This window comes from Centrocercus urophasianus, unplaced genomic scaffold (assembly GCF_019232065.1).
Source record: "Centrocercus urophasianus isolate 14NV4802_14NV808 unplaced genomic scaffold, USGS_Curo_1.0 seq_18, whole genome shotgun sequence".
NCBI classification, from domain to species: Eukaryota; Metazoa; Chordata; class Aves; order Galliformes; family Phasianidae; genus Centrocercus; species Centrocercus urophasianus.
Window position 1 is genome coordinate 9557255 of NW_024884733.1, and position 18592 is coordinate 9575846.

Genomic DNA, 18592 nt, shown 5'->3' on the forward strand with positions numbered 1-18592 from the left:
TTAAAATTACTTAGAGACTGGGAGGGAGAAGTTGAGTTGTTAATTAAGTACTCAAGAAAAGCAATTTTTCAATATTAATTGAAATGTTTGTAATGGGTATAATCAACACCTCAGTGGGCTTGACCCAGAGAGGGAGTGGGGGGGGGGGGGACGACGGGATCTGTGCAGGTCCTAATTGCTGAAGTCTACTAGGTACCTCTACCTAGTACTGAGAAGCTCCCAGGGAAGTAATTAAAAGAAATGGCCCTCAAAATGCTATGGGAGAAATGGAAGAGCAAGTTACTAGAGAACAGCAGTGGACCTTGCAGGGAGACTTTTTAAACTACAGTTTCTAACTGTAGTGTTAAGGCTACCTGTAAATTCTAACTAGATTTAGAATAAAAGAGGAGATTCTTTTCTTTATGCCTAGTGTTCCTAGGCCTCTTCCTTTAACTCTCTGCCCCTGCAAAATATGAAATCACAATATGAAACCTTCTGCTGTGTCTGCAGCTGGTAAGGCTGCTTCTGTTTGTCATAATGCTGTGTGAAGAGCTTGATACCCGTAACCAAGAGGCCAAAGACTCAAAATGCTCCAATGCCATAGTTGCTTGTATTCTTAATGCTTTGTGATACCATCTTTTCTCTTTTGTGTGCTTTTTTTTTCTTTCAGTAGTGCTCATTTTATTTGCATTGCATTAATTTCTTACCTAGAATTTAAAATTACTGTAAGAATTAATCTAATCAACATAATATTCCTTTTCTATATTTCTGTTTGCTTGTTGGCAGGCAGCAATCTTTCAGTAGTATGTCTATTTGAAATAAATTTCAGACAACAGCTCTTTAAGTCAGTAAGGCTAAAACTAAAATATATGAAGGGCAAATCTTCCAGGGATCTCCAGAAGAAGTGCAACATCCAAGGGAAGATGCAATCAGTATTAGAATTTGTGAAGTAAGGATTCTCCGTTGTTTCTCTTGACAAATATTGCTTTTCTGCAAATGAAGACTGCAATGTCCATATGCCTGTTTTACACATGGGGAAGATGTGAAGAGCTACAGTAAACAATTCTAACTTTTTCTTTATTTGATTTCTTGGGACATAAATCAATATCAATTGCATATTTAATAATTTCATGCTTCATTTTGGAGAGAGAAGAATTTTCAAGCTGAGATTTTAGTATTTTTCTTGATGTATTTTATTTTATAAGACTTAACTGTGTAGAGAAAGTTAAATGGATGTTAAAAGAAAGCATATTTGTGCCTAGCCCCCTGAAGAAATTACAATTTGTTTATTTAGCCTGACCTCCTGTTGTGAAAGATATTTTTGTATAGATCTTGCTGATAATAAACTTAAGAATGCTGATAAAAATCAGAGTTGCTACATGGTAACCAAATGCTTGTTACATACTATTGGCATTCAGGTATTGTGATCTTCATGTTTCCCTAGCAGACCATGGTTTTGATCAAACAGGGAAATGACAGTAACGCATCCCATATAACTTGTTTGGTATTCAATTTGTACTCTTTCCTTTGTGGAGTTCATCTTGGAAACTCATTAGACCCAAGATGGTCAAAACAGAGTTTTTAAAGTGAACCATAAAGCTTATGTAATTAGATATTTCAAGATTGTCAAGGTTCATTGCTTTATTTGAACTTCACTATTAGTGTTTTGTTTGCCACATGTTTATGTCCTGAAGTTTAGGATTTACTTTAAGTTTTTGAGCTACTATTACAATTGCCATAAGAAAGTAATAAAAATATAATGTAAACGGCTGCATTTTATTCACAAGCACAATATATTGGTGTTTTGAGATAAGATAGCAAAGAGAATTTATTCCTTTGTCTGTAGGCATGAAAGAGGCATGTAGATGTCTGTCGGTCTGACAAGATAGCTTTGGACTGTCTGTAACGCTAGGGTGGCCAGTCATGCAGTTAAGCTAGGTGAATTATTCCTGGAATTAGTTCTGGTTGAAAAAGTTTGAGGGAAACTGTGGGTGGCTGAAGACGGGGTGGCCTATGCATCAATTTAGTTTTCTGGCAGGTAAGTTGATAGAAATAAGAAGCACGGCAAATTTCAAGGGGTATTTTCAAAAGAGGAATATTTCAAAAGCAAAAATGGTGTGCTTGGAATTCCATGATTTGAGAGCGGTTGTGTAAGATATTTGGTTAATTCTTTCTTCCACCAGGCTTTGCAGACTTTTCAGACAAAAGATGTGTTCTGGGATGCAGGGCTGACTGAAGCAGATGGTCATTCTGTTCCTTGAATGGTCGTTCTGATGGCTTTTGAAAGGATGAGAACGGAATGTCCAAATGATGAAGGAGACTAGCAAGACAAGCATGTGGGTTGGTGGTGTAGCAGTGAATTGGTCCCAGTGGGACTAATAGTCTTCAAATAACTTGGAAAGAGAAAGCTTTACTCAAAAGGCTCAGGGGCAGCCCAAGGATTTTGCTCTAGTGGCTGGAGCAAATCGGGTAATGGAGATCCACGTTGTGTGGGAGAGGGCGCTTATGGTTGTCCCTTACAAAAATTCTACTGCTGAATTGAGGAGAGAATTGGAAAAAATTTCTTAATTACAGATTCACTGTTTTGTATTCTGACATTTTGTCCCTGCTAGAACGTAGGAGTTAAAACAGCCTGGGGAAAAAGTAGAGGACAAAAAGGGAAACTACTTTTGACTCCCCACACACTGCTTGGAAGAAAGAGCGACAGTTTTTCAAGGAAATGATAAACATGTTCTCTGTCATTATTTACCCTAGATAAAGTATTCCTGATTTAGGAATAATTTCCTGCTCCAACCACTTAGCAGTGTTGCTGGAAATCAGAAGGTGGATAAAATGTTTCGTTTGTGATGAGCCTGTGGCACCTGATGATGTGAGCTGTGGAGGAAGGGCTGAGCAAACTGTGAGATATCTGGAATGGAGACTCTATCCCGCTCTGCCTGATGGAAATGGAACCCAATTTAAGTCCTAAATTAGATTTTCCTAATGCTAGTCACAGAAATTGTTTTAAGCATATGTTTAAATTTTTATAACAGTTGTGGGTGGGTTCCTATTTTTTTTTTTCTGGCAAGAAATGCTCCTTCTAAAGAAGACAATATTCTTAGTATTGAACTTAATATTAGCTTACTATCAATTTTCTTCTCTGTTTTGGAATATCCCTACCTGTTGGGAAGTAAAAAGGAGAAGTAGGTTGAAAAATGAGATGCATTTTTGAACTGTGTCGTCATAGTAGCTATGATCTATGTTCTCAGAGTGTCAGTGGAGGGCTTTCAGTGCTGTAACTACAAGTGCTCCTGTATGGTTGGAGGTGACAGAAAAGGTGTGTGCTGTGCAGTGACTACTGTTTTTCTTCTGAAGTTACCAGCTTTGTTTACTATGTTTAAAAATTCCAAAAATAGTATATACTGTTCACTGTGAAAGGTTTATGGCGAAAAAAATTCTCATGATCTTTGTGGAATTAGGGCACAGGCAGATGAATTCTTCTTACTCTTTAGTCCGAAATTTTTGTTATCACAGAGCAAGTATTAGATGCCAAATATTTTTAAGTATTATTTTTTTAATTGCTGGAAAGTAAAATATGGAAGTGTCGAACTCCCAGATTCTTTAAGTTTCAGACTTCATGTTCATAGACTTGTAACTTGATATATACCATTACAGTGTATGATGTTATATCATCTCAGACTTGTCTGACACGACGTGTAGTGTGTGACTACAGAACTGGATTTGCCATAATGCAGTCTGATCAGATGGTAGAATATGAAACTGTCCACAGTTAGCCCTGAAATAATTTTTTTTTTTATATAAAGCTTTCCTTATTCCACCTCCACATTTACATTGGATAATACACATATGTTTTTTATTGCAGTGTTATCTTTCCAATTGCCATTAATTAATTCTCTATGTGGAGATTGTTACTCCGCCTTGAGAATGAACACTATATTTTTGATTTTTGCACTGTTCTTTCCCAGGATGCTGACAACTGGTAACTTCGCTTTTATGTATGTGAAAGTTTTTTTTTTTTTTTTTTTTTGAGGGGTGAGGAAAAGCATTCTTGTTTAAGATGAATCAACCAATAATACATCCAAACAGTAATATTTTTATTAAATTACCTCTTTATAAACAGAATCCTTGTAGATGCTGCATTTTTTGTTTGAAATGCAGCAGACTCAGAATTTGAGAACATATTTTCCTGATGCATGTCCATTTCTGTTTTACCTCAGTTTAGAGCCAGGTAGTGTGAATGATTACTAAAATAGAAAGGAAGGCATGGGAAACAGGAATGTTGCTCTTGGTGAATGTAATGGCAGGGATCATTTTGAAGCAAGTATTTGAAACTATTTTTTAAGTGCACAAGAAGAGAGATTGGGTATAAGTGTTCTTTTTTTGATTCCTGCTGTTTCCTGCATAGGATCTTCTATGCTGAGGCTGCAGTCCCTTCCAGACTCAATACTGTGCGTGTGATGTAAGCTTTTGTTGTTTGAGTTCTGAGTAATATGGCACTGAGGGGGATGGGTGAAGGGAGAGAAAATAGTGTGTTTTGGGTGGTGGAAGATTCAGAAGATCTTTGTGCTATTTTGGCTTTAGCAAGCAAAAAAATGCATGAGATGTGAATAGGAAAGGTTTGTAAGTGGTGAAGAAAGAACATCTGTTTAGATGGAGAATTTATTTTAGCTATCTGTGGAGTAGAATCACTCAACTGAAACATGGTGGAGTTTATATGACTTAGAAATTTGGTCTTTATTGTATGTTTTTGCAATATTTTAAGATCCGAGAAGTATTTGGAATCAATGTAAGTCCTTCTGTAGTTAATAACAGACAAGAGAAAGCTGATGTAGGGATTTCAACTCCATAGTCCTTCTGATTTATTTAGGACATTATAATTTGATAGCTAAGTCTACAAGTGGAATAAAACAAGTTAGTTTGTGGGCAGAAGGTGAAAAGTCTTGTGGCAGCTCTTCTGTGAGTGGCTGCCACAAGCTTTGTTGTTTGCTGTTTTAGGGCTGTGCTTTTTTCTCATTCAATGAATTTTTCTGTGAAGCATTGCAAAATAAAACTGTCTGCCTTTATAAAATACAAAGAAACTCCATTACAAATAGAAGAACTCTGTGTATCACCTTTGTCAGTAGGAGTTATATTTTCAATAGTTTGCATGTACTTCAATCTTTGAGGAAGCTAGTCTGAGAGAAGAAGAATAGAATTTTTAAGTACTGAATTTTAAGTCTGAATTAACCATAAGCTGCATGTATAGGATAGGATTGTCCTTTTTTTTCCTTATGGCATGCTTTTTTTGACACCTATATCTTTATCCTCCCAATGAGTAATATCCATGCTTTTTTAGTAGATGGCGTTGTATTGACATCTTGCATAGAAAAAGGAGACTCCAGTGAGCTAGTTAAAATAGTACTGATTGAAAGGCTATTCTCAAACATAAAGGAAAAATCCCCTTTTCTTTTTGAATACAGTTTTCTTTTCAGCACGTACATTTTCAGCAGGCATATTAGAAGGCTGACCTTTCTGACACTAGGTACTTAGATTCTCTGAATGTGTTTTTCATAAGTCTTTTCAATCAATCCTGGAGAGATTGATGCTTGTATATTTACTCATATTTGTTTCATTACGTTTTGTGGCTGGTCTGTGTTTTAGTCCAGTAGTTATTTATTATACGTAAAAATGAAAATTATCTAATAAGCATCTTCGACTTAAATGCCTGAATTCATAATTGTATGTCAGAAAAGCTTCTGGTCTTTCTTTTGAGTATTGTAGATTATTCCACTCTTATCCTTTTTTTTTTTTTTTTTTTTATTTAAAATCATATTTTAATTCATGTGCATCATGAATTCCTTTGTTTTTAGAAGTAGTACCAGAAATCTGTACTGTCCTAAACATTCCAAGATAAATAATCTTTAAAGTATGTTAATGCATGCTACTTACATTCTTGTTGTCTAGTTTAGTCTAAATTAATGTTATCTGGAGTTCTGTTATGCACTCTAATATTTCATTGGTTCTGCTTTAGGTAGTCGTATTTTCTTAGCTTGAGTATGTTACTGAATTAAAGAAAGATGAAAAATCAGCTATCAGTTATGTTGCTGCCTTCTTGTGGCCTAATTGTCCCAAGTTTTCTGGTTACATTTTTCTCACCTATTGGTTTTGAAGCTGTGAGCTACTCTTCTTTGAAGATCCATGTATCCGTGTAACAGAATATTTGAGAAGGAAGAAATGAGTGTTTTTTCATAAAATGTCTCTATCTGAAGAGGAATAAAAAGCAGAAGACAGTTTTGATATGTAATAATTATTATCTAGTTATTGTGGGAGTTAAAATGATTTGTGGGAGGTATTTTAAGGATCAAGTATGCTTAATGTAATAAGTCAGTCTTTATTTCAAAATGTGTAATAAATTCCATATTTCCTGTTCACTTCAGTGGAAATCATTGAAGTGTGAATAAAGCTAATTGTTCTTGGATTCAGATTTCTTGCTGTGAGTAGTGCTTTATGTTCTAAATTTTCATGGTTTAAACTGGATTTTTAAATACTTTTTATTTTAGGTCAAACATACGACCAGATTATGCAGACACAAGCTTTCATGAGTTCAAAATGCATACTTTCAGTCGTGTGACATCTTGCAAAGTCTGTCAAATGCTTCTTAGGTAAGATTTTTAAGGTTTTTCTTCTTTTTGTCTTTTTTCTTTTTCCCCTGTGGTAGTATTTGACTCAAAGCATTACATGGAAACATATGGCTAGCTGGTTACATATTAAAGACACTCAAGCCATAAAGTCCATCACACACAGTGTTAGTGAGATTTTGATAATTAATTTACAAAATATTAAAAGGAATGCTGTTGAAAGGCCAAGACATCGAGGGGCTACCCCATTTTTCAAAGGCGGCTTTGTTAAATCTTCCTGTGAGCATTGTTTTGCACAGGAATTGTATGCAAGTGTAAATGATGACCATTTTGTATAGTTTTGATGAACAGGGCTGGGCCACAAGTTCCACTGCTGTAGACCCCCAGTCTCAAAGACAGATGGAATGTTTTTTTCAAAAAAGGCAGATGACAATGCTCATAAATGTTTGATGTGGGGAGATTGCTTTGTGAAACAGCAAATAGCTGTCTCTCAAAGCCACTGCTAAAGTAGAAGTATGTAGACAAATTGAAAATGGATGTTGGAAAGCTAAATAAGAAATGCTAATCCTTTCATGAGCAAGGATTTCTAAGGGTAACTCAAATTGAGAAATTCCTTGTTCTCTTTCCTGTGAAATACATGTATGCTTGCACATGAACACCAATGACTTCTTGGTAAGCTACCTCTGTTTTTGTAAACATGGAGTGTTTAATGGTACTTGTATAGAATGGTAAATTTCACAGTGTGAGCTGGAGTTACAAAAGTTCTGTAAAGCTTGGGTGGTTCAGGTGCACATATAACGTTTTATTACGTTTAGAAAAATGTAGCCACAGCATTGTAAGAAGAGTGTTTGACACATGGGTGGTATTTCTGTTCAGCACAGACATGGAATACAATAATCTCAGGTGTGTTCCTTCTTGCCTTATAAATGTGTTTTCCTTTAGCAACCTTTTTTACTGAACAGTTGTATTGACTTGGAGTTTCTGAGATATTTTTTAGACATTTTGCTCAGTGCAATAAGGTCTAAGTGACTATGAAGGATGCTGCAGACATCCTGAACTTAGAGATGGTATGCCTCATTTTTGAATTTGAAGTGGAATAGTTGAGGCATTGTGTCTCTGTTACTGTACTAACTGCTGTTACTGAGAAAAGACTGTCTTGTTTTCAGGACACAGCCTGCAAGAAGCTGCATTGTTCTGCATAGGCATGCCAGTTTGCTCCAGGGTATTTTACACACCCAAGTGTTACCTTATAATATATAGACACGTCCCTGGGTATTTTAGTATGGAGAGCCTACTGGGCACGCGTCAATAAGACATCAAAACAATTTATGAAAAGGCATTGTCATTTTAACATTCAGAATGCTAAACTTGTAAATTCTTGAAATAAAATGTGAACCTTAGTGCCTGGTCTTTCCTATGTGGAGATAAAATCTCAGAAGCATCTATTGTGAAGGATAATTTTATATCCTACACTCTTACCATACAGTCTTGCATTCCTGTGTAGCAGTAAGGGAAAAAATAACGAAACTGAAAAATGGAACCGAGTGCATTGAAATACTTATTCGTCTCTAAGTTTGTGTATTCTGACACATAAATCATACACTTCTGAATTTAATTAAAAAAACCCAGCACATTCAAGCACTAGCAGTCTAGTAACTGCTGTAGTAAGTAGCAGTTGCTGTATGTTTCATTCAGATTACACTTGTCCAATCGTGTGTTCCATAGATGAGGCCCGATTTGTCTTTGCAGCTGACGATGACATGTTAAACTAGGATGCATGGTCACTCCGAACTTGGCTGTCTCCACAATTATCTGACAAGTCTACGGTGAAGAGTAAGCAGACACATCAGTAGACGGAACACATATTATTGCTCAGAAGTACATGTAAAAAACTGTTAGCTGTTCAGTGGATCATACCTGAGATTAAGGCAATGCACAAATCTGAAAATGAATCAGTTTGCTCAGACTCCAAATTCATTAAGGAGAATGGGAGAATGTGTAAAGCCACTCTTTCCTTAGCAGCTCTGGTTATTAAGCAAAGTGAACCCAGATGTATTTCTTTTAAATGAACAAATTTGAAGTCTAGAGTATTTCAGTATAACCCATGAAACCCTTGGTACTTAAATATGTATTCACACTTACATGTTTTTCAAAATGAATTTGTTCTATGTGTTGTCTGGGCAAATTCCCATTGAAGGAAAACTGAGAGTAGCTGCAGAGTAGGATAATTCAGATAACGCTACAGTTTCAAGCTCATTGTGCCAGAGTTGCTTTGGGCTAAATACAAATGAAGATTATTTAACCAGTAGTCCTAAAGAGCTATCTGGTTTTGATATTATTTTTTTTAAAAATTATGAATGGTTAGCAGTGACAAAAAGCTGATGATCTGCTTGTCAGTTGTCACTATTTCTTGTGCCTTTAAGGACTATGATCATGCAGTACAGCAAATGACTTCTACTACCTTCTGCTATGTCTCTTACTTCTTTATGTACAAAATTTATCACTTCTAATGTATCGCTACCTAATTTTATTTTACAGGGGAACATTTTATCAAGGCTATTTATGCTCTAAGTGTGGAGCTGGAGCGCACAAAGAATGCTTAGGAAGATTAGACAATTGTGGCAGAGCTAATTCAGGTGGTAAGTCATTTTTATTGTTAGAATACCAATTTTAATTAGGACATAAAACTTGCTAGATATAATTAAGGTTTAATTTACCCCTAATTTGTGTTTATTGTAACATACATACTTTTGAAACTACCATTTATAAGTACAATTAGAATTGCATTTAGAATTCATGGGGATTTTTATTCTTGCTAAATTGAAATGTTAAAAAGCAAGAGACTGAACTGTTACAGGTTAAACCCAATTTCTTTGTCCATGTCCTACACAGCAAGAAATTGCTCTGGTTTTAATCGTACACTGCTCAAAGTAACACCTAATGTATGACTTATCATCTATCATCTTCATGGTTCTCCCTTTATGTCTACATCAATTGTTATATTTTTCTCTCAGCTGCTGAAACTGTGTTGCCTCAGCTTCCACTTTCATCTCTTCGGTTTCCATGGTTTCTGTCCACTCAATATTCACAAAAATATGATTGATGTATCACTGCTGCCCACACCTAAGGACCCATTTTTTGTCATCTTTTAATCAATTGCTCTACTCCATTGGTTTCTTCCCTAGCTATCAACATTTTGTGCTCATTCCATTCTCCTTCTGCTTCAAGGACTCTTGTGACTTAAGCTACCATTCAGTCTCCCTCAAACAACTCTTATTTGTTATCTTCACATTTGACTTCTTTCCACTCTGCTCAGCATTGTTTGTAGTTTTCTCTGACATCCCTCACTGCTAATGCCAAATATTGGTGCTCAGTATTTGCATGCTTTCCCTTCCCTGTACCTGTTCGCTTAGTGGCAGTGAATCTGTGCATTTCAGCCAGCTAGTCATGTAATAGGAGAACTGTTTTTGACTCTTCCCCTTATCCAGCTTCTCTTAGTCTTTCTAGAGATTATTTGCCAGTGCTGGAGCTGGCAAAATGGAAATTAGAGCTCTCCCCCTCTATCTATACTATTGGATTTCCTGAACTTCATACAGAATTGTACAGAATCATACTTGATAATATATGAAACAGAAAAGCCATTGGAACACATCATAACTTCTGAAAAGTGTGACTGTATTATTTGGAGAAGCTTTCTGATAAATTGTCCTACTTGCTTTTGTAAAATTGGTGCATTCTTTTCTGGAATTACTTCATAATTGTGTGAAGTTTCTTGTCTCGGATATTTCGTGTAAGCTATGCAACCTCTTATCTTGCTCTATTTTCCTCTTTTGGCATTGCTATCACGATCCTTGCAAAATGCAGTTCCCACTGCTTGAATTACAACATGACTTCATCTACTCTTCTTCAACAGGCTTCTGCTCCAAGATTTTGTTGCTAGCTTTTTGTTCCTTTCCAAGTTGGATGAGCTTGCTTCTTTCTTTGCCCTTGTTTGCATCACTTTCCAGCTTCTGCTTGGCTTTTGATTCAGCATAATAATTTGCCCAAATTACTTCCTCCTTTAACAAGTTAATTAGGGACAGCAGTTCCTAACTTTTTCTGCAACCAATTAAGTTTACTTTATTAATTGTTTTCTTGTACTGATTATCTTCTGTGCTCTTGTCCCAGTCTGGGCTTTTTAAGATAGTTTGTCTTAGGTCCAAAAACTATACAAGCAACCACGGTATTTTTCATTCAAATATTTGTTTTTGTGGAGTACAGAATTTTCATAGAACCTCCTAAGGTTATTCTAGAGGAAAATAATATAAATAAGTATTTTAAGGTAATTACATTTAAATTAATAGAGAGGAAAAGCAAAGACACTTTTCTTTACCAGAAAGCTATCTTTTTCACTATAAGCCATCCCTGCGTATTCTTTTCTTTTTTTCCCCTTTTATTTTAATCGGATAGCTGACATGCCAGGAGGCAGGAACTTGTCTTTCCATTTTTCTATAAAGATTTGTGGATGCGTACAGTGCAGTGTATATAAGTAAGAATGTCAATCCCGCAAGGTCTGATTTCTGGCAATATTCCTACATCTGTACCAAAGTAATGCTTGCTTGGAGTAAACAAAACAGTGTCATTCCCCTCCTTCTCCATCCCAACTATGAAAGAAAAAAAAAAAAAAAACCACAACAGCAAATCAACCAACAAACAAATGAACCAAAAAAACCAACCAAACCAGAACCAGAAACCTCTCAAAAAAACATAGATACAAAAATAAAAATAAAAAAAACCCCACCACTTTATTAATGTCATAAATTTTCATTTTATAACTTGAAAGCAGCAGAATTTTCCTATGTTTTTTTTTTTTTAAAAAAAAAAGGGGTGGGGGGGTGGGAGTTTAAGTTAATACTGCATGAATTTTTGCTAAACTTGGAAGCAACTGTTTTTTTCTTTTAAGATTCTGTTTTTTGTTACATGCTCTGCTTACATCAACATATACCACTTTGTGTCCCCGCTGCAAACTTTCCTCTTGCCAGTTTGTTTTACATTTATGGAAGAGTTCCTAGATTTCTATACAAGACAGAAGAGCTGCATATCTTTTGCATGCTCATAGGATGTAATGCTTCTTTACGACCTCCTTTGAAAATAGTTCAGACCACAACAGCTAACAAAATTTAAATTGCAGTTCTTGCAATGCTTTCTCTTGCTCTTTAACCAAGTAAGAACATGAGGGACAAATAGTCTTACATTTTTTGCTGTTAATGTGTCTTCTCTCAACACACAGAGCAAATTTGGCCAATGAGCAAAAAATATCTAATTGTGGCTAACAATCTTTGTAACACTGAAGTCTGTAAATTTTTTCCCTGAGCCCCTCATAGATTACATATCTTATCCTGGTTATTTTTGACCTTGTTACCTTTTAAAATTAAGTTGCAACTTCTTGATTTTTGTGAGAAGTATAGATGGAAGTTTTCAGTGAGTGCTTCTGGATACCTTAGTGTTTCATGGCCTATTTGTTAGTGTCCTCTGTGAACTGAATAGTCTTAACTTTTTATCATCTCTTTGTAAGTGGATCTATGCCTTAGACAATTTTCATACTAGATATTTATTTGAAAAGAGGTGATCAGAATTAAAAACTCTGCCAAAATGAGAATACGCTGGGCTCCTAAAAAGCATTTGCAGAGAATTTTTATTGGTATTTTTCTTTTTTTTTTTCTTTTTTTTTTTTTTGTGTATGGTTTAATGTTTTCTTTTTAGACCTCTGAGCAGGTGCTTTTTTTAAAGCTTTCTGAAATGACGCTTAGAGCATCTGAGTAGATTAAAAATTTGTAACTTTGTTTGCATTCCATTTCGAGCCAGTTTTTGAAAATGCAAAAGATAAAGGTGCGAGGATGGATGAAACCTTCCGAGTGATGAATTTAATAAGTGTCATGTTTAGATGATATACTTGTGAGAGAAGCATTGACAAAACCTGAAGATAAATTGCAGTGTTGTAATGCTTTACCATCTACACCAACATATGCTAATTCTTCAGATGTCCTGCTTTGAAGAAGACCAGTTCATTAGACTATAGGTGTTGCAATGATAAAAGATAGACTTCATCAGTTGAATTAATAAATAGAACAAAATGTCTCTGTCTAGTCCTTGTTCTTCTTATTGTTCCTGCCCATGTTGCTCTGAATGTGTGCTGATTGAAGTGCTGTGCTCACTTCTGTCATGATTTGGTTTCCTTTCCTCTGCAATGAAGACAAAGGCCTGCTCAAATATTTTCCTATATTTTACTTATGTTATATCATGTCATTTTTTCTGTGACTTCAAATCCTCCATCCCCTTCATTGCCTATGTTCTGACAAATTCCTTTAGGCTACATAACCATACTTAAACACCAGGCTTCATAAAGCTTTTATCTTTACACATGAAGATTATGAAATCGGCACACATACTTCTTTTACAGGGCTACTTAAATAAACATATATGCTGTTTTTCTTTGACATAGAGATCTCCTGTTACCTTACTAACTTTTCTGACTTTCAGTGGCACATCTATGTCTCATTTCAAGGCAGACTACAATTATGTTCATCTGATATTCTGCTACTTGTTGGAAGGTTTTATATTTTGAAGTGGGTAAGAGTGGGTCCTTTGGTGAAGTGAGCATCAGTATGACAAAACTTTGAGACATAGGGAGAAACTGTCTGCCTTTTTGTTCTTATTTATATTGCACAGGTTGTTCTGTGGTCCTTGCAATTTCTGCAGAAATTCTTAATATTGGCCAAATGAATATCATCACTTGCTCTAGAACATACTGCATAACTGTAGGCCTATTTCTAGTTGAAAATTGTAGAATTAACAAACCACTTTCATTACCAAATTCATTCAGTTGAATGGAATTAAGTGTTTTCATGCAAATGTCTTCTGGTTCCATAGACTATTGAATATTTCAGTTAGATGAAGCTCTACTAATGGTTGTAGGGTCTGAAATCATTTAAATATTTCAAGTACAGTGGCAAACAATATTTTTTCTATTCTTCACATCCCTCTTCCCAGGGAATGCTAAAGGTGTCCCTTTACTGAGGCAAAAATTGGTTAGAGAAACACTTATCAGGTGTTTTTATAGTAACTTCCAGCTAATTTATGCGTGATTCTTTTATTCTTCAGGTTATTCCATTTGAAAAATAACAGCAACTTTCCTCCTCTAATCATAGAAACATATGATTCTAGATGGAAAATTATTTTTTCAAGTATATGACAAATGTTAAAGCAAGTGTTATTGTACAAATGGTTTAAGTTTGGGATGTCTTTCGTATTATAATGCTCATGTCCAATGATACAGTCCATGCTGTTTATGTAATAGTTGCTTGCTACAGCACATCAGAGATAATTTATAAAAAGCATGCGTTTTTGGTATCTAGAAGGAAAACAGCAGCTTTCACTGTTTACCTTTTTGCTGGCTTGATCAGTAGTTGTGAAATTGCTGGCTTTTCTCCAAACCTACCGTGTCAACAGCACAGACAAGTAAATGTTCAAGTCCCAGAATGTTCATTGGAATTACGCCACTTCTTGTTTAAATGCAACTAAGGTTGGGCTGTATTATTTAGCTAACCACCCTTGCTCAACCTGAGCAGAAGTCACTTAGGGGGCTTGATGTTTTGTGTAGAGACCTATGCTACCAATATTGGTAACATTATTTGCTTTTCTTCTGATTATTCAGTGTCTGGTTAAGTGACTGGAGCCAGTTGTGCTACAAGTCCTTTAAGATAGCTTGCTTGATAGCTACTCTTTTTAAATATTTGTTTTCTTTTAAAATGGGAACTTGAGTAGTTTACTGCATAACCACTTATTTACTCTCCACTGAGTAAGCATGCAGAATGCAGTTGCTCTCTTGCATTGCTGAGGAGCAGCCCACAGTGTTTTTTTTTTATCTATTCCCCCTTCCTTATTGAGGCCAGTGGCTAGTTTTGTTTCTTTTTTAATCAGATATAATTACTAAACTTTGACCCATAGCATAGACTCACTGAATAAATGAAACCTAAAAACTGTGTTGAACTATGACAGTAAAAGTCACTTGCTAAGACCTTGATGAGTGTGTAGGTGATAAGCAGAAACTTGAATTAAAATTGTTGTGTAAAAATACCTACTGATGGATATCTTCAGAAATTTTTTTTTCCTTCCAAAATATCCAAGTAAATATGGGTTAGATTTTTGTTCTTTGTAATAGTGTAACATTCGGAAAAAAGATTTTGAACTCTTATGATGAAGTAATCTACATAATTTGGCAGAAAAAATTCTGAACCACAGGAACACTTGAACTTTAATGAATAAAAAGATAGTAAGCCTTATTTTTTGAATAAGCTTTTAGGTGGAAATAGATATGAAATATTTTTTGTTCATTTCATGATAAAAGTGAAATAATGAATCATATTTCAGTCTGTCAGTGTTGATTAAGTTTTTGACTTTTTATGAGTTAATACAGAGAGAGCTTAAAGAAACAGTATTCTTCTTTGGAGCTGCTACTGCTTTTTGTAAGTTCGAATTTGTTCTCTAGACTTTAATAATAAGTGTCCTGCTGGCCACCTTGGTTCATGGAGCAGTTTACTTTTTTTAACCTATGAATTAGTCAAAAGAAAAAACCCACATATTTCTCATGGAATTTACTTGATGCAAGTTATCAAGAATATTTATTACCTTCCTCTGTAGTGATTTTTAGAATCCAGATATTGGAAATTAATCAGCAAGTTCCTTAGTTAATTGTGAAAAGTGTTGGGATGCTGAAATAACCAAATCGAACTCATTCGTGTAGTTGTTTGGGGTGTTTGTGGGAGTCGAAAAAAAAACTCTTGCTGGAGGTTAGAAGGACTTCCCCCTTTGGTTACTGGATAAGTAATCAGTGGAACTAAAGATAGGCCATTAAAAACAAAACAAAACAAAAACCCCTTCAAATCTGAATTGAAGTTTTGCCCCTGCTCCTCTACAAGTAATTTCCCAAATGACTTCCGTTCATTAGAAGACAATTATAATTCTGAGATGAAACACTGGAAAATTGATAAGTCATTCACATTTAGGCAAAAACTTTTGGAAGACATACTAAATTCTGAAACACAAAAATAGACTGAGTTTCAGCAACACTTAAGCAACTAATTCCCTCAGGTTCCTGAAAACCTTAGTAGTCTACTTGTAACTCTCTAACTCTGGGGTTGCCTTATTTTTCTTCTGTTTACTCCCTGTGCAAACACAAATTAACACTTTTGAAAAGGGTATAAATGATAAAAAAATTTTGTCTCAGAGTGATGAGAAAATTCATCTTTGGCATAGTGTATGAGAAGAAATAGCATCTGAAATGGTATGTGAGAAAAAAGGCCTGCTGGTGGTAAATGGGCTGGGCCTCGCGTGCCTGGCCCCACGTCCGCAGCTGGCGTGCTGGGTCTTGGCACGCCTGCTTGTCTTTGCATAAAGCACTCGAAAGCCAAAGGGTTTTTTCCCACACTTCGCTGGTTCACATTTTTCTGCTTTTTTAGTGGAACAAAGTCTACTTGCAGTTGAAGCTTTTAATTTGATTTATTGTGAATATAGTTCACTGTGTGCAAGACACAAGGGAAGAAGTTTTCAACGTAACAAAATCACTAGGCATGGACAGTATGTGCTCTGCTTTAGCAGCATGTACAGTCCTGGAGAATGTATAGGTAAATGCAGTTGGCTCTCATTTGGTAAGGCACTAAACCAAGTTATCTAGAGTACACCAAAATATCAGTTATCGAAGTAGACGTGAAAAGAAAGAAAGTATACAAAAAAAATAATCGCCTTTTTGTGTCTTTAGTAATGAGTAGTGGTGGGTGCAAGTGTTACTGCCTTGGTGTCATCTGGTGAACTACATTTTTTTTTTTTTATCTCATTTTTACATAGTACAAGAAAATTCATAGCAAAAAGGTCTAATAAGAACCCACTGGCTTCAGATTCCATGATACACTAACGTAATGCTAAGCTGATGTACAAGTATAGAAAAACTTGCAGCTAAAGATATACATCTTATCTTGATACACTGGCATACTGTGAACAAACAGCTGACAAGAGTTGCCAGCACGATTTGCAATGAAGAACAATAGCTCTTAAATTCCCACTGAGCTGATGCCTACGAGGTGTGTTTGGGACGCTGCAGAAACGCGTGCTGGCTCAGGCTGCCCTGCAGCCACTGGCACCAGGTGCAGCCCTGCCTGGGGAAGAGAGCCAATGAGCGAGACGAGCGCGGCCTGCACGGTGCGGCCCTGGGCTGCCCAGGCGTGCTGCAGGGATCAGGTAGCACTGGGTGCAGCAGGGCTTGGTGTCATGCAGCACAGCGCGGGCTGAGCTTGCTACATAAGCAGCCTAAATTTGCAATCACCAATAATGCCAATTTTTACTTATGTTTCAGAGCATGGGAACCTGAAACACGAGGTAAGTATCCGTTTTTGTGTGATATTTGCTTTGTTAATGACATTATTTACTTTGTGCACATGCTGTTGGAGCAGTTACATTTTTCTTCTGCATTTAATAACGTATTTCTTTAGAATGGTGAAAAACAGCTATTTAATACAAATGTACTGTGTTCTAAGTGTGTGCCAAGTTTCAGTTGGTGTGGCTTAATGTTGGGAGCACTGGAAGGAATAGAGGTGTATTCTTAAGTTACAGGATAAAAAACAACATTACTTTAATACAGTTGTCTTGTTCTGCAGTGTTACTGGACCAAATCTGGCAGTACAGCTAAACTGCTTTTTCGTCTTTTTTGAGTAGTAGCCAGTTCTACTACATGAGATGTGCCGGCGTATCAGAATCTCGGTATTGGTGTCTCAGTCTATGCTTCTCCGCAGCCTTTAGGGACAACAAAGAATAGCAGGGCAGTTTAGCCTTTGGATTTAAGCAGGCTTTTGTTAGAATAATTTGGTAGTTAGGGAGTTTATATAATCTTGAGAGAACGGTAAGATGGAGGCAGTCTTATATGTAGTGTACCTAAACTTAAATACAAGAAGGCTGGCTGTTACGTTGGTTTGTGTTCTTACCACTTACTGGTGCCTTTGGATTGAAACACAGGAGGGAATAAGCAGTTACTTTTTGTCTGCCATTTCTGACAGAAGAAAGGCAGAAATGTGGAGGTAGAGTACTTTCCAGTAGCAATTTCAAGTCAGAAGTTGGTGATAATTTAACTATTTAAGCAACACACTGATGGTGAAAAATGTATCTTTTCTTGATAAATGCACGTTTTGGTGCTATCAATAACACCAGTAACAAAATTGAAAGGGCGTATTTGCTGACGTGAGTGCTGCACGGGGGATCATGGCTCTCATGCACAGAGCCAGCTCCCTCTGTGCTCAATCCTGCATTGGAGCGCTGCAGTGCTGCACCCACCCCAGCTGGCAGCAAGTGCTGGGGAAGGCCCTGCACCGTCGGGCACGTTCTTTGGCTGTGGTCCGGGCTGCAGCAGACACCAGCCAGGCTCTGTGGTGTCTGAAAGTATGAGGAAAGGGCAGTCTGGGTGCAGCCCTGTGTGAGGAGATGGTGCTGGTTCTGCGCTACCACAGTGTATGCTATCAGCCCTCCAGTCTGCTTGCATGCCCCGAAATGGCTGCTGCCTGCCTGCCTTGCCACTTCCTCAGCCTGCAGCTCTGCAGCTGTACCTCCATCTGCCCACTGCCTGGTCTTTAATGTCTGCCTAGAAATATCTGCTAAGGAAGGGCACTTAAAAATATGAAAATTATAGCATGGCCTTTTAGCTGAACTCTCCTGGTGCTGCAGTTGACAGACAGCATTGGGAAACCATGAACAGATTGCTGACTGCACCTTGTGGGCAGATCTGCCAAGTACCTCAAGCTAAATAAGGTGAACATACGTGACCAGATGAAGAAAATATGGATCCTAATTGTAGCTAATCTCTTCTGACCTTAAGCTTCTCACCCCTAGCATGATTCTGAAATATATATATTTATATATATGCATTTATCTTTTTTTTTTTTTTTTTTTTTTTTTTTTTTTTTTTTTTTTTTTTT

The 18592-nt window shown here is 36.5% G+C and overlaps 1 protein-coding gene across 3 annotated transcripts in view; it reads left to right on the top strand.

The window, feature by feature from the left end:
* VAV3 (vav guanine nucleotide exchange factor 3) overlaps positions 1 to 18592 on the top strand; it is a 156495-nt gene that overhangs the window by 88288 nt on the left and 49615 nt on the right. For 2 of the 3 annotated variants that reach the window (XM_042819144.1, XM_042819146.1), the window contains exons 16-18: positions 6519 to 6620; positions 9135 to 9235; positions 16984 to 17006. In XM_042819144.1, the coding sequence (XP_042675078.1) occupies positions 6519 to 6620; positions 9135 to 9235; positions 16984 to 17006 (226 nt within the window). The remainder of the gene's footprint in view (positions 1 to 6518; positions 6621 to 9134; positions 9236 to 16983; positions 17007 to 18592) is intronic. The other variant, XM_042819145.1, reaches the window with a different exon arrangement.